General features: G+C 42.9%; 1 protein-coding gene across 2 annotated transcripts in view; it reads right to left on the reverse strand.

Annotated features, from left to right (window-relative positions):
* Positions 1–18,538, reverse strand: part of LIPH (lipase H) — a 45,528-nt gene that overhangs the window by 16,301 nt on the left and 10,689 nt on the right. The window contains exons 2-8 of one of the 2 annotated variants that reach the window (XM_079923151.1): positions 14,066–14,433; positions 12,743–12,851; positions 8,026–8,127; positions 6,617–6,706; positions 3,609–3,776; positions 2,278–2,373; positions 424–535 (exon numbers count right to left, since the gene is read on the reverse strand). In XM_079923151.1, coding sequence (XP_079779277.1) covers positions 424–535; positions 2,278–2,373; positions 3,609–3,776; positions 6,617–6,706; positions 8,026–8,127; positions 12,743–12,851; positions 14,066–14,433 — 1,045 coding nt within the window. The remainder of the gene's footprint in view (positions 1–423; positions 536–2,277; positions 2,374–3,608; positions 3,777–6,616; positions 6,707–8,025; positions 8,128–12,742; positions 12,852–14,065; positions 14,434–18,538) is intronic. The other variant, XM_079923152.1, reaches the window with a different exon arrangement.

The raw sequence follows: 18,538 nt of genomic DNA on the forward strand, positions 1-18,538 counted from the left end.
TTAAATCATTTATAGCTAGCAGGGATGACTTTTGAAATTAAATGTTTATGCAAAGGAAGGAAGGAGGAGAGAAGAAAGGAGGGAGAGGGGGAGGGAGAAAGAAGGAAGGAAGGAAGGAAGGAAGGAAGGAAAGAAGGAAGGAAGGAAGGAAAGAAGGAAGGAAGGAAAGGAGGAAAGGAGGAAGGGAGGGAGGGAAGGAAAGAAAGAAGGAAAAAAATTCCTGTACCAATTCCATTTATAAAGAGCCTGAAAGATCAAGAGCCACAAGAAGTAACTAAGCAAAAAAAAAAAAAAGAAGTAACTTAGCAATATATCCCCAAAGATGCATACAAACCTATAATTAAAAAGTAGATATGTTTGGGATTTAATTTCTCTGAGCAAAAAAGGAAATAGCAAGCTGCAAAGAATCCCAGCCCAACTTACTGATTGATTTTGGATTCTGTGGTGTTTCCAGCTTTGTCTCTCAATTTGATTGTAATGGATCCTCTTCTTATGTTCTTGTTCCAAGTTATAATATCCACAAAGTAATGATATACTACAAAACAGGGAGAGAACATGGTAAGAGAAGAATATTACCAACTGCTTTCCTGAAGGTTCAATTCATAAAAACCCAACCTCCCTAATAACTGAGTCTCCTTTTCTCTTCCTCTAGTTTTTCTGCAAAGATCCAGGGCAGAATTTTCTAATATTTTTTTCTATTCTCTTTGGTAAAGATGGCCTGAGTGATGGCAGGACTCAGTGGTATGCAGTTGCCACGTGTAGGCATCACTCTTGGATCAGTGTTTCCACCTTATCGACTGAAATCTCATGGCCTACTGCCAAGTATGATTGGTTCACTTCAATCCCTGCCCATTTTAGAATAAACCAAATAGGGGGCCATGTAGAGACCCTCCACAGCTGTCAAGGTCTTCCTCAATCTGGGCCATGTCCACCAGCCTACCCAGCCTCCCTCATCTCCTCCCCAGTCATGCCACACCACCTGCACTGCCATGCTCTCTCTTGCTTCTGGGCCTTTCCCCACCTTGGACACTCTTACTTTGCCCCCTTTGCCAATTCATCCTTCAGGTTCCAGCTGAATGCACTCCCTCCAGAAGGCCTTCACTGACCCTCAGACTAAGTCAGGTCTCTCTCAGAGCTCTTATCATGCTCTGGTATTCTCTCATCATTAGTTAACGCACTTTATTTACAAAATGTAAGAAAAATGATAACCAAAAAGTGATAAACATATGTGTACATCTGTACAAATATTGCCTGTATAATGTCTTATGGGGTTTTTAAAAAAGCTAAAATATACTACCATGGTAACTAGGAAGGGATGGTTATTCCTCTTTGTAATCCCAGCAGTAATACCTATGGATATCCATTAATTCCTACTGAATAAACGAGAGCATGTAACGTATCCAGAGAACTATTCTTCCTCCCTACTCTCTGCTCCCGAAGGTCAAGGATGCTCTGGGAAGACGGGGATCCCACCATGATAGTCAGATTTGCTATCTCTTGGTCAGACTTGCAGAGAAGGGGAAAGAGGCTCAGGGAAATGACAGTCCCACTAGGGAATAAGGTCAGCCATGGGGTTGCCATTTCATGGCCCATTATTACTCAGGGGCTTGCCCCATTTGGATTGGGCAGACACCAAACCCTGGGCTGCCACTCCTGATTCCAAAGAAGGAGGGAAACCTGGTGATGTGCAACCTCTTTTATAAGGGTTGCTCCCAAGAAAAGTGAAAAGGGGGATAAGATTGTAAGATGTACATCTGCCCAGGAAAATTCCTACTTGCTTCCCGGGGCATCTGATCATCTGCTGCCCCATTTAGCTCCCATCTTGAATACCCAACCTCTCAATGTCTTTAGAAGGTCATTGTTTTAGTTTTGGAGCTGGAACTGGCCCATAGATGTGGCTGACACCTGATTTTTCCTAACCACAGTTTCACATCTCTTGGGGCTCGAGCAAATTTTCTGGAAGATCTTAGTGATTAGAATGGCCATCCAGTGAAGCTAACAACTATGATTTGTTGAGCTTTTAATCCTTATAACTCAGAAGATAGGCATGATTATCTCCCTTTTAACCAAGCAGGACATTGAGACTCAGAGAAGTTAAATGTCTTGGTCACACAGCTATTATGTAGGAGAGTCAGGATTCAACCTAGGTCCTTCCAACTCCAAAGGCCATGCTTCACCATGGCCTTCATTTGCCAAGAAGTAGCCAGGAAGCTGAGACTCAGCCATTCCAAAACTAGAAGAGTTGGGCAACAGCAAGCAAGCACATTCACCACTCACTGCAGAAGGGTTTCTCCTCAGCTGTGTCAAAGAACGCTTTAGTCATAGGAGGATCCCGCTCCCTTAAATAGTCTTTCCAATTATCAGCATAGTAGCCTATAAAATAAGTCAGAAAAGTGTAACATTAACATGTATTATATAAATGTAAAAGCAATGGAGGAGGTAGTGAGAACAGCGGGTTTGACTGCCACCACCATCGAGACAATCCCCCACGTACCCACTTGCCAAAGGACCCTCCAGTGGCTTTTCCCCCTATCTATTGACATTACATCACCAGCCCTGGTCCTCAGTAGCAGGGGTGGGATTGTGGGGAGTGACACACACTGGGTAGACTAAAAATAGCACTGATATATTCCAGCAATTCATTTTCTAGATTATTTAAAACAGATTCAGGTTTATACCTAGAACAGCATCACTTTCGGAAAGCGATGTGCTTCCTTGAAGAACTGTGATTGGGCCCCTGAAGTGCAGAGAACTTGGAATTGCTGTGTTACTCTGTCAGCAGGCAGGGAAATGTCCTCCTTCATCACGTGCCTACAGGAATGAGGCTGAGGGCCATCCCTGGGGCCTCTCTCTCTCCTCTGTCCCCACTGCTAGTTAAGTCAGAATGCCTCCACATTCTGACTTAACTGATCTGGAGCGGAACCCAGGCATCAGTATTTTTTAAAAGCTCCGTAGATGATTCAAATGCACAGTCAAGTCTGAGAACCCCTTGTCTATATCATGCCCTGATGTTAACTTGAGTCTTTCCTTTGGGTACAATTAGAGAATTCTCATGACCATCCAGTTGCAAAGTCTCCACCACCCAGAATATTTCCACTAATGCTTAGCAAATATCCAAGCAGTCTCCATGGTGTCTGTTACCCCAGCCCACCCCTGTATGTGTCCATGCACACAGCACCAGAGTGTGGCATGAGGGCATTTACAGACACAATTTGTTAGAGGGGTCGCTTTGCCAAACCCTCCCCCAGCAGAGAGGTTGTGTGCCTGGAGAGAGTGATCCTGTCCCCACAGGAGCAGACTACGTAAGGTGACTGTGCCTGGGTGAGCTTGGAAAGTCTTCTGGAACCTTCTTTTTCTTGCTAGAATAAAGTATACAGGGAGGTGGCACTACCTTCTGGATGAAATCCTATATAGATTGCCTTTCTAACATTCTTTATTATTAGGAGACCCCAGAGTACTTCACAGAACAAATTGGCTAGAAAAAACTAAGTAAGTTTTTTAAAAACACAGGATTTTCGGGCCCATTTTTAGATGGTAAAATGGTGCTAGGATTCTACCAGAAATTAGCTCTTTGTTCATCAGAGTGGGAAACTGCTTGCTGGACTTACCCAGAAGTGGGCAGGACTCCGTCTGTGATATGCCACAGTTGACACACTTGCCGTTCCTATAATCCCGGTAGGAGTCACAGGGATACGTGGTGATGGTGCAGTTCTCTCTCAGTGAAGACAGGTACAGGTACACGGACCTCTGGTGGTCACACTTAAAATACTGCATTCCTGGGTTGTAAAAGGAATGATCAAAGAGCAGAGCCGTTGTAGCATTTAGTAATAAATAGTGCCTTGCATATTGTTTATACACATAATTTATCATGTCCCCTACATCAGGCACTGTGCTAACAGCTTCAATGTACTTGATTCCATTTAATCCTTATAAAACCAATAGATCAGGATTCATGCTGACAAATGGCAGGAGACAAGAAGATAGGCATGATTACCCCCATTTTACCTAGCAGGACATTGAGACTCAGAGAGGTTAAAGGACTTAACCTTGTCCTTCCTTTGTCAGTGAAAGGAAGAGGAAATGTCAGTGGTAGTCAGAGATCCACCAGAGGTTTTCAGCAGAAGGCAAGCACATTTAAACCAGTAAATACATGAGAGAAAGACGGCATTGGGGAGCAACTTGTAGAGGAAGATCCCCAATGAGGGCAAGGAGAGGAGATAGTTGTGAAAAAGGATGGGGCGATGCTTCCACCTTGGGTCAGATGGGGAAATGAATGTAAAGACCAACTTTGTGATCTAAGGTTAGGATAGATAAAATGGCTCCTTCGGGTGGGACCTTGATCTAGGTACAAAAGTCAAATCTAGCTCAGCTCTAAGAGGTGAGGGTTTATAGCTGGGTCGGTATTTGGAATAGAAGCATGAGGAGTGACCATAGGGAGTCCGCAAGAGATGCGTATGAGGCTTTTCTGGCATTATTGGGGGCCATGGAGAAGTTAACAAGTTTGCCTGGACCTTGTACTTGATCAGCAAGACTCCATGACTTCTCCAGAATGTGCCCAAGCAAAGATGGGGGCTGACATGGCAGAGACCTAAGGGCCTGGGGGTGCACAGGGCATTCATGAGAGCAGACAAGTGGCAGGGGCTCCATTTCTGCTCCAAAGGTGAACGGTGAAGTGAGAGGAGCTGAACAATAGGAGGTGGCACTGGAAGCTGTAAGTGGGCAAGAAGAGGTGAGACACAAGCCTCAAGTTAATTCTTGGTGGGTGCCATGTGATGTGATGGTGAGAGAGGAAGCGGATGAGGCACAGAGGTGGCCATCAGAAGAGTTGGAGCTGATGAAGGACTTCAGTACAAAACATCAGAGATGTTCATCAGAAGGTTGATGGGTCAGACGATGAAGTCATTCAGAAACAGGAACTGGGTCCCAAAGATGGGTAATCAAAGGAGGTAAGGATCTCAATAGCAGACAGTGAACCCCATGGAAAGAGGAGTTGTGATTGTGAGCTAGTAGTTTGGAGAGGCACTGGGAGCTGGAGTCAGATCAATGTTTCTTCTTTCTCCGGAGTCCACATATGCCCATAGAAGAGATCAGTGGAGGACATAAAGAAAGAAACTGGGTGACAGAGGAGAAGCATGGGGCCAAGCTGGACTGGAGTAAAATCTGACAAGTCGACATTTAATTATTGTTCCTGGAACTTCCACTTGCAGAAACAATGAAGTTAATAATGCTACAGAGGATGTCCTTTGTAAGCAAAGCACATTATCTTTGGCTGCTCATGGATGTAGTTACATTACAGCACACAGGACAGGATTTGAATACACACCATTTATGGTACAATGTGATTGGCCCTACTTATGTCATTTCATCTGGATCATTTTCAAACACTACATCATTCCCATGGAGCCATATACAGCTACCATTTTGGAACAAGATCATCTTTTTCTAGAATTATTTCCATGATTGCTTAATTGTCTCTAACAATGGTGAAATACAGATTCAGAGCACTTGGCGGGAGGGTTGTTTTTTGTTTTTTGTTAATTTTTGGCTGCGTTGGGTTTTTGTTGCTGTGCACGGGCTTTCTCAAGTTGCGGCGAGCGGGGGCTACTCTTTGTTGCAGTGCGCGGGCTTCTCATTGCAGTGGCTTCTCTTGTTGCAGAGCCCGGGCTCTAGGAGCATGGACTTAAGCAGTTTTGGCACGCGAACTCAGTAGTTATGACACACGGGCTCAGTAGCTGTGGCTCACGGGCTTAGTTGCTCCGCAACATGTGGGATCTTCCTGGACCAGGGCTCAAACCCGTGTCCCCTGCATTGGCAGGCGGATTCTTAACCACTGTGCCACCAGGGAAGCCCAGGGTGGGTTTTTTTAATTCTGTCCCCCACCACACTTTAATGTTGCCCTCCATACCCATTTTTGTTTTGTGAGTTTTTTCTCGTTATAAAACTAACACATGCTCATTTAGAAAATAAAAAATAATAGCAAATTATGATGCAAAAATTACCTAGAAATCCAACATCCAGAGATCACCACTAATAATTATTTGGAGCACTTATCTTTAGTGTTTTTCTCTGCACTTACACATGTACAAATATACATTTAAAAAACAAATTGGGATTATACTGTATAATTTGTGTATTTTTCACTTAACATCATATTGTAAGCATTTTCATTAATCTGACAATATGGTTTTTAAGAATTACATTCCTTTATGTAGGATGCACCATACTATTTAATAATTCTCCTATGTTGGACATTTAGATTAGTTCTAAAAACTTAACTATTATAAACAATGCCATATTGAATATCTTCACTCTGATTTTTGTCTACATTTTCCATTATTTCTCTAGGAGAGATTTCCAAATGTGTAATTTCTAGGTCAAAGACACACCTTTTCAAGAGAGAGAGAGAATTCAAAATCGCTTTTAATCATATGGTTATTTTTTTTAAGTAGTATATTTGAGTAATAATGTTTAATTTATAATTTATATTTATACCACCTCTATCTTCTCAGGAAATTTGTTTTTGATTAAAAACGATTTCACATAGGATGATATCAGATTCTTAAAATACGCCTTTTTTAAACCACTATTTTACAAAATATAAAGTATCTGCACTTACCTCCAAATATTGTTTTGGGGCAACCAGGTTGATCCAATCCTCCGTTTGGGTAGAAGTCTATGTTTCCTAATGGTTCCCTGTAGCCCAGTGCTAAAAGGCAATATACTAGGCTTTTATACTGCTTTGAACTTTTCCCATCTCACAGCTCATTTGCCTGTTTAGGATATAGGCAGAGATTGTCTCATTCTTGTCTTTGCTGCTGTTGTTGTCGTTAAACCTATTTAAATATTTTGTCCAAAGTTAGCCAGATAGTTAGTTAGAAAGCAGTGATTTCCAAGTAGGAGACTATGAAGCTGGTAACAGAATTTACTTCCCATATTTCTGAAACTGTAAGAGAGTTTGGTCACTCATTCACTGCATGGCTGATAAAATGATATGTTTCCTGTTTATATTTGGCTGGAACACTCATTGCTAGGTGCTTCCTGAGCCTCTAATTACATGTGTGTAAGTCTTTAATGAATAAGAAACAGGAAAAAATGAACCTTTACTTAGTAGGAGAAACCTTTAACCTTTTGCAGTCAAACCTTTTGCCTTGACTGCAAAGATATTTTTCCTTCAAAATTTGCCCTCTCCAAGAACAAAAAATAAATTATTCTGTGCCGTCAAACATTAAAATAACATTGAGGTACTGCACCTAAGTAAGGTAATACTTTGCAAACTGCATAGTAAGAACACAGCTATTTCACAGAGACACTTCTTCTAAGGCAAACAATTGCTGAATACCACACCAGAGTGCCCACAATAGGCAGTCAAGGGTGTTTCAGGTGGTTGTATCACAAAGGAGATGTACTATTAAGTGTCCACTATGGTCTGTCCCCTCAGCCCTCCCCCAAGTTCCTACTCCAGCTCTTCTCCCAAACATCTGGATATAAAGACCCATCTGTAACATCAGCCCAACCCCCAAGCCATGTACCCAATCCCAGAAATGAAATCAACACCATAAAAGATAGAAATAGCCAGGAAGATCCACAGAGGGCTAGAGACCTATAGGTGATTCAGAAATGCTCTGTGTGGAGAGATACAACACTTAAACATATCTTTCAGCTTAAGGAAATAATGACAAAGAACCAACAAAAACAGGGAATCATGCATCCAAACCCAGTTGTACTTATGGAAACATTTGTCCACATGGTATGCAAATCAGCCTGTCGTTGACTGGTCAAGATGATCACTTTAAAAATAACAGGAGACAATGGGAAATGCACCTCTACTCCATCAGGAGATCCTGGGTGCCTGCATTAAAGCAGCTTCCCTTCAGTATTCTTGTGGATTTGGAAACTTGCCCGGTAGGAAAAGAGGGAATCTAGAGGAACCTGATCCACCCCTGCATGACAATCCCCCTAGCGGGAGACTCCTTGGGAGTCTGGGGGTGAGGGTGTGGGTGGTCACTGACCCACAAGGAATGTTACCATCAATGTCAGAATGGATGACGTCAACGAACTGTGCATCACCGGGATCTAATCTGTCCTCTGGAGGTCTCCCATTGAATAAAGGGCCTGCAGGGTCCAGACCTGGAAGGAAAACAGAGTCGGCTTGGCAGCCCCACGCCATGAGTCACCTGCAGCCGGGCTTTGGCTCCCTCCCCACGAAGATGGCTCACAGGCTTCGGGGAATCCTTGGGTGGGCAAGCACTCACATTCCCCTCCTGCTGTGTCAGGCTCCTTTCCACAGCCCTGTATAGCCTTTTCCCACACTAAAGGTGGTTACCCTCACAGTGCCCCCTGAGAACTCATCCGGACTCCATCTGGAGATGTACTATACCTTGTGCAGGGCTCCACGGCAGGGAGTGCACAGACATATGGGGACCAGGGACTGGAATAAACTGGTTCCTCAGGAAAAAAGCATCTAAGAGTGCATATGAAAAGCAGACACTGTACTTATCTTTATCTCATTTTAAATAATCCAGAAACTTCACTCAACTTTTCTTTCTTGTTATTAAAAAAGCTCCTTTATTGTTTCCATTTTTATTCACATTTACCGGCTCCCCTGGTCCACATCACAAAGGAGGAAAGGTAGCTATTGTCATTCCCATTTTACAGGTGAATGAACTGAGGTTCAGGGAGGTCAAGTGTCTTAGCCAGGGCCACAGCCTCACAATGCAACCACAGCCTCACAGTGCAACCACCTCTCTCTGTTGAGCTTTTGGTTTCATTGAACTGGGTTTGGCAAACTGAGTGGGAAAGTGTGAGACTCACTGGTCAGGCCAGGTATTAGACTAGGTATGGAAGAGGGAAATTAGGTGGGTGCCAGTTCCTGCAAAATTAACCCACCCCATAAAGGCCTGAACTGATTTCTTGCTCTTGGTCAATGGTAGCTGGACATTCCTCACCATTATTATGAAACATCTGTAAAAACAAGAGAGCAGCTCCTATGATGATGTAACCACAAACTAAAAACAAAACACCAGAGGATCCCAAAGACCTTGCTAACTAGAAACTTACCTGGAGTGAAAAAGGTTTCAAGGGATGTCTCCGAGTTTTTAATCTATGAAGGTCACTTTAAATGACATCCCCTATCCCCCCCCCCACCCCCATGGTATAAAATCCAAGAGATAGCATCTTTGCCTCAGCAGTACTGGTTCTAGCCCCAATCTCTCCATTTCTCCCTGGCCAACACCCTTGCTTCCTTGAGGCATGTCTTTATCTGCCCCCTTATTTTATCTCCCTCTGTTTCCCCCACTCCCCCACCCCCCAGCTTTTCTTCCCCTTCTGTCTGCTCCCAACTGAAACTGATGTGGGGAGGAGGTGGATCAACACCCACGTACCCAAGTCCACAGGATATTCTCTGCACAGAATGAGAAACTCATAACCTTGGAAAGACCTTGCTGGGGAAGCCTCCCTCTCCTCACATGAAACAGCACCATTTCCAGTCTGAGAAAATGAACAGTGAGAGCCTCAGTTTATAGCAACCTCCAGATCCACAGCAGATATATTGGCTTACCCTATAAAATCCAAACCAGGGCAATTTTGAAAGTGATAAGGCTGCTGTTAATAATTATGCCAGGACAGAAGGCACAAATTAGGATGGTCACAGTAAACTTGGACATATGATGTCCTTAGAGATAAGTCATAGCAAATGATCAGCTTACACTGTCAGCCAAAAATCACAAACTGCCCTAAAAAAAGCTGCATATTTTGTGTGAGCAGAGACCATTGGAGTCAGATGGATGTGACGTGGAACCCCAAACCTAGCATTAACCAGCTGTGTGATCTTAAGCAGGTTACTTTACTTCTCTGAACCTCAGTTTCCTTATCTGCAAAATAGAGGTAGAATTAATTGCTACTTCAGAAGACCTACCAAAGCACTCTGGGATCTGAATCCAGAATATTGAAATTATTATAGAATAGAAACAAAAATGACAAAATGGAGCTCTTTCTTGTTGCTCTGTGATCGCCAGAAAAGTGTCTAGCTAGTCCCTGGCTCTGATTACAAGATTAACCAGTTTGAGAATTTGATAAAAGCTGTGGACCTCTCCCCAGGACAGACGTCAAACATTTTGCATGCGTTTTCAGGGGCCTCTTATCCCCAAGGTCACCATGAACTAACTCTCCAAGGCAGTGCTGTCCAATAGAAATATACTGTGAGCCACATATATAATTTAAAATTTTCTAGCAACCACTTTAAAAAGGTAAAAAGAAACAAGGAAAATTGACTTTAATAATACATTTTATTTAACCCAGTATAGCAGAAAATTATTTCAACATGTAGTCAATATAAAAAATTTGAAATTTTTTAATACCCTTCTTTTGTACGTAGTCTTCAAATTCCAGTGTGTGTTTTGCATTTACCGCACGTCTCGATTTGCATTAACAACATTTCAGGTGCTCAGTGGCACCTGTGGCTTGTGGCTCCTATATTGGACAACACAGCTTTGTGGTCATTTCTTAAAGTATGGTGTTCAGACCACCTGCATCTTCTGGTTAAAAGTACAGGCCACCGGGAATTCCCTGGTGGTCCAGTGGTTAGGACTCCACGCTTCTACTGCAGGGGGCATGGTTTTGATCCCTGGTGGGGGAACTAAGATCCCACATGCCTCACAGCATGGCCAAAAAAAAATAAAAATAAAGGAAGTACAGACTCCTGGACCCCAAGCCCAGAGATACCAATTCAGCAAGTCGGCATTGTATCCAGCACCCCAAGGTGATTTTTGCAAGAATCAAATTTAGTGCATTATCAAGTGATGTAGGTACTCGAAATGTTTTTAAATCCATTCATTTCTTCCATCTTCTGTTGAAGAAATTAATGAAAAGTAATACCAGGAGATGTGCCTGGAGAGCAAAAGGAGAAGCAAGAGCAGAAGAAAAAAAGGGAAATGGAAGAGATGAAGCAGCCATTCTGGTCTAGATAATTAACAAGCAGAATCACCCAGTTCTTGGGAGTTGGGAGTGAATTATGGCCTTGGGTAACAGGCCAAATTCCCGCCCCTCAATCCAGTGATTCCATTCTGGCAGGGCAGTGGAAGGTGAGTGGAGAAGGGAAATGCTTTTCCCCTGAAATAGCTCTAGTAACAGGTGAGATTGACCTTGGGGGTCAGAGAGGATGAGGAGTTGGGAGAACATGGGTCCCTTAGAGGAGACAGAAAATTGAGCTGCAGACTGTTGACTGAGTCCAGGTCACAGAGCAGGGCCACGTGGGCCCAGGGGGGAAGGGAGGTTGGCTCAGGGAATTTCCATGGTCAGAGGCCAGGTTACACTGCATTCCCATCCAAAGTAGTCGTGGGAACAGGTTCACTGGGCGGCTGAGGAGCAAAATTAGGGGGTAGATAGAATAAGGCAGTGGTGGGCCAGAGCCCCCCAGCACCAGCACTGGAGAGCAGTTTGCTTATCTCTTCCCAAACTGTGTGGTCAGTGATGTCAGGTCAGTAGCTTGAAACCAGCCACAGTGGGAGTATTTACATCATGGAAATCAGCAAATGCTATAAATCTTTTTTTTCTTTTTTTTTGAGAGCTGATCAGCTTCTAAACACACCACTGGGAAAAGTCCCAGCTCCCAGAGGAGAAGCTCCCAATAGACAAGGAAAACAAGCACATTTGAGCCATCTGTCCTTTGTACCCATAAAGGAAAATGAATTTTTAAAAAGTAAAGACATACTGCTTTCTAAAACATTATAGTAATAATTTTAAAAAATTGAAAAAGAGCTTTGCTTCCCTAGGAAAGCAAGTAAATAAGATAAGGGCAACCTTGGCCTTTGGGGTGAAAGTGAGAAAAAAAATAGCCAGGAAAAAGAATGTGACCTCAAGTACCAGAGTTAGAAGAGACACCGGCCAATGTGGGTGTGTGTGTGTATGTGAGAGGGACAGAGAGATTTAGGGCAGGGGGTGGTGGTGGGGACATGCCCAGGGCCACATGTCAAATTAAGTAGCACATTCAGACCTGTGGCTCTAAAAGGTTACCTCCCAAATGTCGTTGGTTTGAATCATTTACCTCTCCCCTCCATCCCTCTGTTCACATCTACCTTCCAGATTTCCTAGATTTGGAATGGCTATCTCAATGTAAGGATCGATTCTGGGAAAGGTATGGAAGGCTTGAGTCTCTGAAAGAGAAAGCCTCCCTCAGACCTTCATCTGTAGCTATGGAAAGTTACAGAACACTAGGCAAATGAACACAGCAAGGGAATCTTTGGAGTTTCACCTGCTGTTGTTTCTGAGGGTTTTTATTCAGCTTTGGCCTGAAAGCCGATATTCACAGAGTAAGCTCCAGACAACATAATTCCCATCTCATTTTCCTATCATGAGGCTCCAGCTATGCCTGGGGATATATTAGGTATATAGTTCAAACTACCTTGGATTAAATGAAAGGAAGAAGGCTGTCTGCTCGGGGCAAAATCCCCATGGGATGTAGCTGTTTTTCTAGCCATAGGAGAAATAAAGTCACCACCAATCTTTTCTATGGCATATACAATTTACAAAGTGCTTTGCACCTATTTTATTAAATAATAAATTTAATATTGCTAAGATCAATTACTACTATGGTCTTCCCTTTGCACAAGAAGACATTTGCTCAGAGAGGTTAAGTAATTGGAAGAGCTGGCTTTGAACCCAAGGACTAGGATTGCCTGCATCATGCTCCCCCAGGGAACACCCTGGGCAGTCTGGTTACCCTGTGCCCATTCACAGGAAGCCTTACCTGTAATTCTTCCCAGCTGGCCATTGTACATCTTTCCAACAAACCCAGCTACGTGGGCTCCTAGACTTACTCCAATCATGTAAATGTCATCCAGAGAAGCTCCTTCTGCCTGCGATTTCAAGAGGTCCATCGTTATAAATTGTGAGGGGCCAAGGAGGTGACAACATCTGGAGAAATTTCCTAACTCTTGACTTTGGAGAAACATTTCTAGGCACCTTATATCCATTATCTTATTGAAATGTCACAACACCACGACAAACTAAATGCTATTCCTTTGATTATACAGATGAGGAGACTGAGCCCAGGGTTGAAGTCATCTGCCCAAGGTCAGGCAGGGAGGGCGCAGGGCAGAATTCAAACCCGTCTGTCCAACTCCACACTTATGCCTTCACCTTTATGCCGTGGTGTCTCCATTCATGTTTCTGCTAGAAGCCAAGCTGAGACATCCTTAAAACCTTCCCAACTGAGAAGGGCAACCAAACATTTAATGAACTCCTTTCTGTCGATGCTGGCTCAGTTAATGAAGTCACCATGGAGAGGGAAGGAAGGAAAGAAAGGGGCGGGGCACACTGACCATAGTCCTGGGCCAGCCATTCATGAGTCATTTTAATATTCACTTTCCTGAAGTCTGTGGCTTAAATAGGAAGTTCATGTAAAATTTATGTCACCCCTGGCCACAGTGGCCACCAGGTGTGACTCTCTGAAGTAGTCCTGGTGTCAAGTCACTTCTTTTTTTTCATAAAAAGGACAGTTCATGAGATAGATTAAATTAAATTAAATTTAAGATTTATCTCATCTTTGTAAGTCTTCTGAAAACATAAATCATACACACAAATCGTTCATCAACCATGTGTATCAGTTTTGGTTTTGGATAATCTGGTCACTAAACTTTTGGCATTTCTAAGAAAAGGAAGAGCTATAGAAGTTGAGGAAACTCTAGGCATTGAAGCCAGGAAACCCCTAGACAGAACCTCTCATACCCATTAGACACCTTTATGTGAGTTAGAAAAAGCTGCCCCTTGCTCAGGACACTTTGCTGTCACTCACTAGAAAATTATCATAATAGACATATAAATCTACAATGTCTACAATGACAATGGTGCTGTCTTAGATGGGTGCCCTGTGCAGTGCACAACCTGCACAACCATACGCATGGGCGTTGCCTCAGGCCCTTCCCTTCACCTTCCCTGGGGCTTATTCAGATTTGCAAAACATTGCAAAAATAGTCCTTCTGGTCACTGTAGTTATCTCTTGGCTTTAAATATCCAGATATTGAGCCAGTTTCAACTTGACCCTGAATCATCTAAGAGAATTCTCGCTTACCAGCATTTGGTCGATAAATTCCTTCAAGACTATTGCTACTTTTCTGGTCTTTCCAGAGGCATGGTTGTATATTACAGTTGTAGCTCCTTGATTCCAATCAACAACAACCACGTTCGTGTCATCTACAGAGAGCAAACCCTCTACTAAGTCCTCCATCCAAACTGGAGGAGAGCCTGTCGGTCTGAATCCATGGACAGTGAAGATGGTTTTCTTGGTCACGTTCAAGTTCCCCAAAACTGTGGAGTTGATGGCTTGTGCACAGGTCGGGTTTCTCCTTGTGTAGAGCATCAACTTCACATTTAGTCCCGTTCCAACCACTGCACTGTGAAAGCTCAGTTTGGTAAATGAAAGACATGTTTCATCTGTGTCTGAAAATAAAAATTATATGGCATTGTGACGGTTCTTTCCTTAGTTGGGCATCAAGCAAAAGTGCTGTCCTACACCCTTTGGAGTCCTTTCTATGTGCCTCACGGCACCTAGCAAGAGGCTGGATCTAGTTGAATGAAGTTGCAAAGTCAGACCTGATTCGGAGTACATAAGTAGTAACTTCTTTTTCACTGATAAAACCATTTTTCCAAACCCTACCCTCTTTCAAGGTCTAACCCAAAAGTCACCTCAACGAAGCCTTCTCCGACTCTCCCAGCCATAATTACTGTCTGTCCTTCAACCCAGAACTCCCCAAACCCCTCTATGTGCCACATTGACCGCACAATGAAGACATTTTCAGGGATGTATTATGGGTATTTCTGTACATATGTGTCTATCCCACTAGACCAGTCTCCTTGAAATGGTGTCTTGTAATCTTGTGTATCCCTCACAGTGCCCAGCACGTGGTAGAGGACTCAATAACAGAATCTGTGGAGTCCAAGCATCTCTTTCCTTGTCTATAGCACCCACCTGGGACGGTGGTAGAGAACATGATGTGCCTTGCCCTGCACCTTTCAGAAGCATCTGAAACTGTTAACCATGGTGGCCTTTCTTGGGCTCTCTCTCTCCTTCTTTGCTCAAGCACCACCTTTAAGCATATGTCCTGCTGACCAGGCTCTAAGAATGGAAAGGCTGGGGATGTAATGGGAACAGTTTAAGATGAGCTGAAAGTAAGAGAATGTTTTATGGCAGAAAGTAAGAGAGTGCTTAAAAACATGTTTTAGGGACACAGGAACCAGCTTGAAGAGGCTTCTGCTGGCCAGATCTGGGATAACTTGAGGACAAAATAATTAAGGAGAGTAATAAATGATAGGCCTTTGAAAACCAGGAATCCATGATTCCATAACAAATAAATACATAAATAAACAAAGAAACAATACCTACATGGAGAAGAGAGGAGGACTCTACCAATATAATGCTGAACGCAAACTGATAAATGTGGAATGCATGCTGGAGTTGAAATTCATCATTTTGCAACCATCATAACAAAGATTGGTTAGGCAAGAATCATCAATGGATGCTAAACTGAGGTTGGGGTGGGGATGTAGATCTTGAGGAGAAGCATGATATTTGTACGGTTTTAAAGTGTCTCCCACAGGGACTTCCCTGGTGGTCCAGTGGGTAAGACTCCGTGCTCCCAATGCAGGGGGCCCAGGTTCAGTCCCTTGTTGGGGAACTAGATCCCATGTGCATACCACAACTAGGAAGTCCACACGCCACAACTAAAGATCCCACATGCTGCAACTAAGACCCAGCAAGACCAAAATAAATAAATATTAAAAAAAATAAAGTGTCTCCCACAGATTGCTCATTAGAGATTAGGGAAGAAACATTAACTGTAAGATTGAGAAAGTGAACAATACCTTGACAAGGTTATCAAACTTGACATCACCAATGAGGAGCAGATGGATATCATGTGCCTATAGCTGTAATGCACTGGGAAGGACACAGCTTCACCTGTGAAGTGTTCTAGTAGGGAATGCATAGCTGGAATCTAACCATGAGGAAAAATCAAACAAACATAAAATGAGGAATATTCTATTTTTTTAAAAAAGAACCTGTATTCTTAAAAAAAATGTCAATGTCATAAATGACAAAGAAAGACTGGAAACGTTCTACATTAAAGGAGACTAAGGCTTCCTTGGTGGTACAGTGGTTAAGAATCCGCCTGCCACTGCAAGGGACACGGGTTCGAGCCCCGGTCCAGGAAGATCCCACATGCCGCAGAGCAGCTAAGCCCGCGAGCCACAACTACTGAACCTGCGCTCTAGAGCCCGCACACTGCAACCATGGAAGCCCGCACGCCTAGAGCCCGTGCTCCGCAACAAGAGAAGCCACCGCAGTGAGAAGCCCTTGCACCACAACAAAGAATAGCTTCCGCTCACCACAACTAGAGAAAGTCTGCATGCAGCAGCGAAGACCCAATGCAGCTAAAAATAAATGGAAAAAAAAAAAGTAAACCTCTGATCGACATTGGTATCCAGACACAATAATATGATGATCGAGAGGACTATTTTTTAAATTATAATAATAATTATTATTTATTATTATTACTATTATTGTGACCCTAACCATGACCATTCTTCAGGAGAGGGAACAGACTGGGAAGACAGTTGACTTGCAACTGGCCCAAAAAAAGACAAGTGTGCCTTGGGAAACATCTGTTCTGACTTCTTCCAATAAGAATTTAGGAACCATTTGCCCTGGGCCCCTATTCTCAGTGAATCTGCACTTGCACACCCAGGAATTGCTCCTCCCTTATTCTGAGCCTCAGAGTGGCCTTCATCCTGGGGGCTGTACCTTTCCTTCACAACCTGGGTCCATTCATGGATACTTTTACTTGAAACTTCTTGCAAAGGCTCTGGTACTTAGGGGTGAGTGAACTTCCAAAATAGAATGAGCAAAAGAAGCTCAAATAGAAGGTTAGAAATTAAGGAGGCTTTGAAATGCCTCACCCTAGAAAAGCTGTGGCTAAAAATTGAGCCCCAAAGTCTTATATTCCTCCTTTTACTCTGTACTATCCAGTAGATTGTGCAGTAAAGTATGCTCACAATGTAAATACTGTCTTTTTTTCCCCAGCTTTATTGAGATATAATTGACAAATAAATTGTGTAAGTTTAAGGGGTACAATGTGATGATTTAATATATATATTAAGAAACGATTACAACAATAAGGTTAGTTAACACATTCACCTCACGTAGTTAACTTGTGTGTGTGCGTGTGTGTATGTGTCTATGTGTGTGAGAGGAGAACATTTAAGATCTACTGCCTTAGCAAATTTCAAATATACAATACAGTATTGTTAACTATAGTCACCATGCTGTGCATTAGATGCCCAGGACTTATTCAGCTATGTAAATATTTTCTCCATCTGTTGGCCCCTTTCATTTTTCTCTTCCTGTAGATCACTTGCCCCAGGTGAACACGGACTGAAACTTATCTGGTGCTTGTAGAGCAAGTCGCAGAGTAAATAATTGACTGTTCAATTGGTCATTTTATTGGACAGGAAGAGTCACAGGGTAGGGCTGAGCTTCTAGGTCTTAGCCATCAGTAAAACTGGGTTTTGTTCCTGGTTGTGTGACTGACTCACCAGGTGGCCTGGGGAAATTATGTCATCTTTCACTTGCTACCTACCTGCCCAAGAAACTTATGCGGCGGAGATTAATTGTGAATGAAGTCATACTGGAAAAGATAGAGATCCCTTTCCAAAGAAGGGGACTGCTTAATTACTAGGGTTTGTTCATTTTGAGCCAATTGAGCGATATTATGTCAATGTGTCATAAACCGTGTGTCTGAGTACTTGGAAGGCTCAGAGATGCATCCTGAAGTTTGGGGCCAGAGCTATTTTTCAGCAGAAACTGCCAACTTTAATGACTATGGAATGGTTCAACCAATCTTTTTGGCTTGCTGAGTCCTTACTAGAAGCCTTTAAAACTGACAGTTACAGAAAAGCAAGAAGGGCAGAACAAATGGATTTTTATTTTTCATTTGATAGAACCACTGTGACTTCAAGTATTTTTAAATGTCTTAGTTATTTTTACAACAGCATTGTGCTCTGGAAAAGGCCATTGCTTTTGCTATGCGGATTCCCCTGTCTCTCTTTTCTTTGTTTTATTCCGTTTATATTTTCTTTCTCATACTGGGATGTTTATAGCCCGCTTTAATTTTTTCTGGCATTGACCTTTATAACTTTATATGAAACACTTAAATCTCTATTTCATGGGATGTCAAGGTGTAGCCTGTAGGTCAGAAATAGACTACATGCAGAACTGCTCCAGACTTAGCAATATTTATTCAGATTTATTTATCCTCCAACGTGAACTCCTGGCAAGGAGATTTGGGCACCTGGAAACTGTATTTCAGACTGTTGTAGGGCATATTTTTAACTTCTGCCATGTGTCCTGCTGCTGACCTTTGTCAGAACAGTTATCTTTCCTTATTCTGCTCTAGTCCTTGCTTTAGTAACTCGACACGGTATCTAATGACCCTCTGTTATAAATGATGAGGGCATTAGCACACTCAATACTTCTCCCCTCTACCTCCTG

Source organism: Stenella coeruleoalba (genome assembly GCF_951394435.1).
Source record: "Stenella coeruleoalba genome assembly, chromosome: 5".
NCBI classification, from domain to species: domain Eukaryota; kingdom Metazoa; phylum Chordata; class Mammalia; order Artiodactyla; family Delphinidae; genus Stenella; species Stenella coeruleoalba.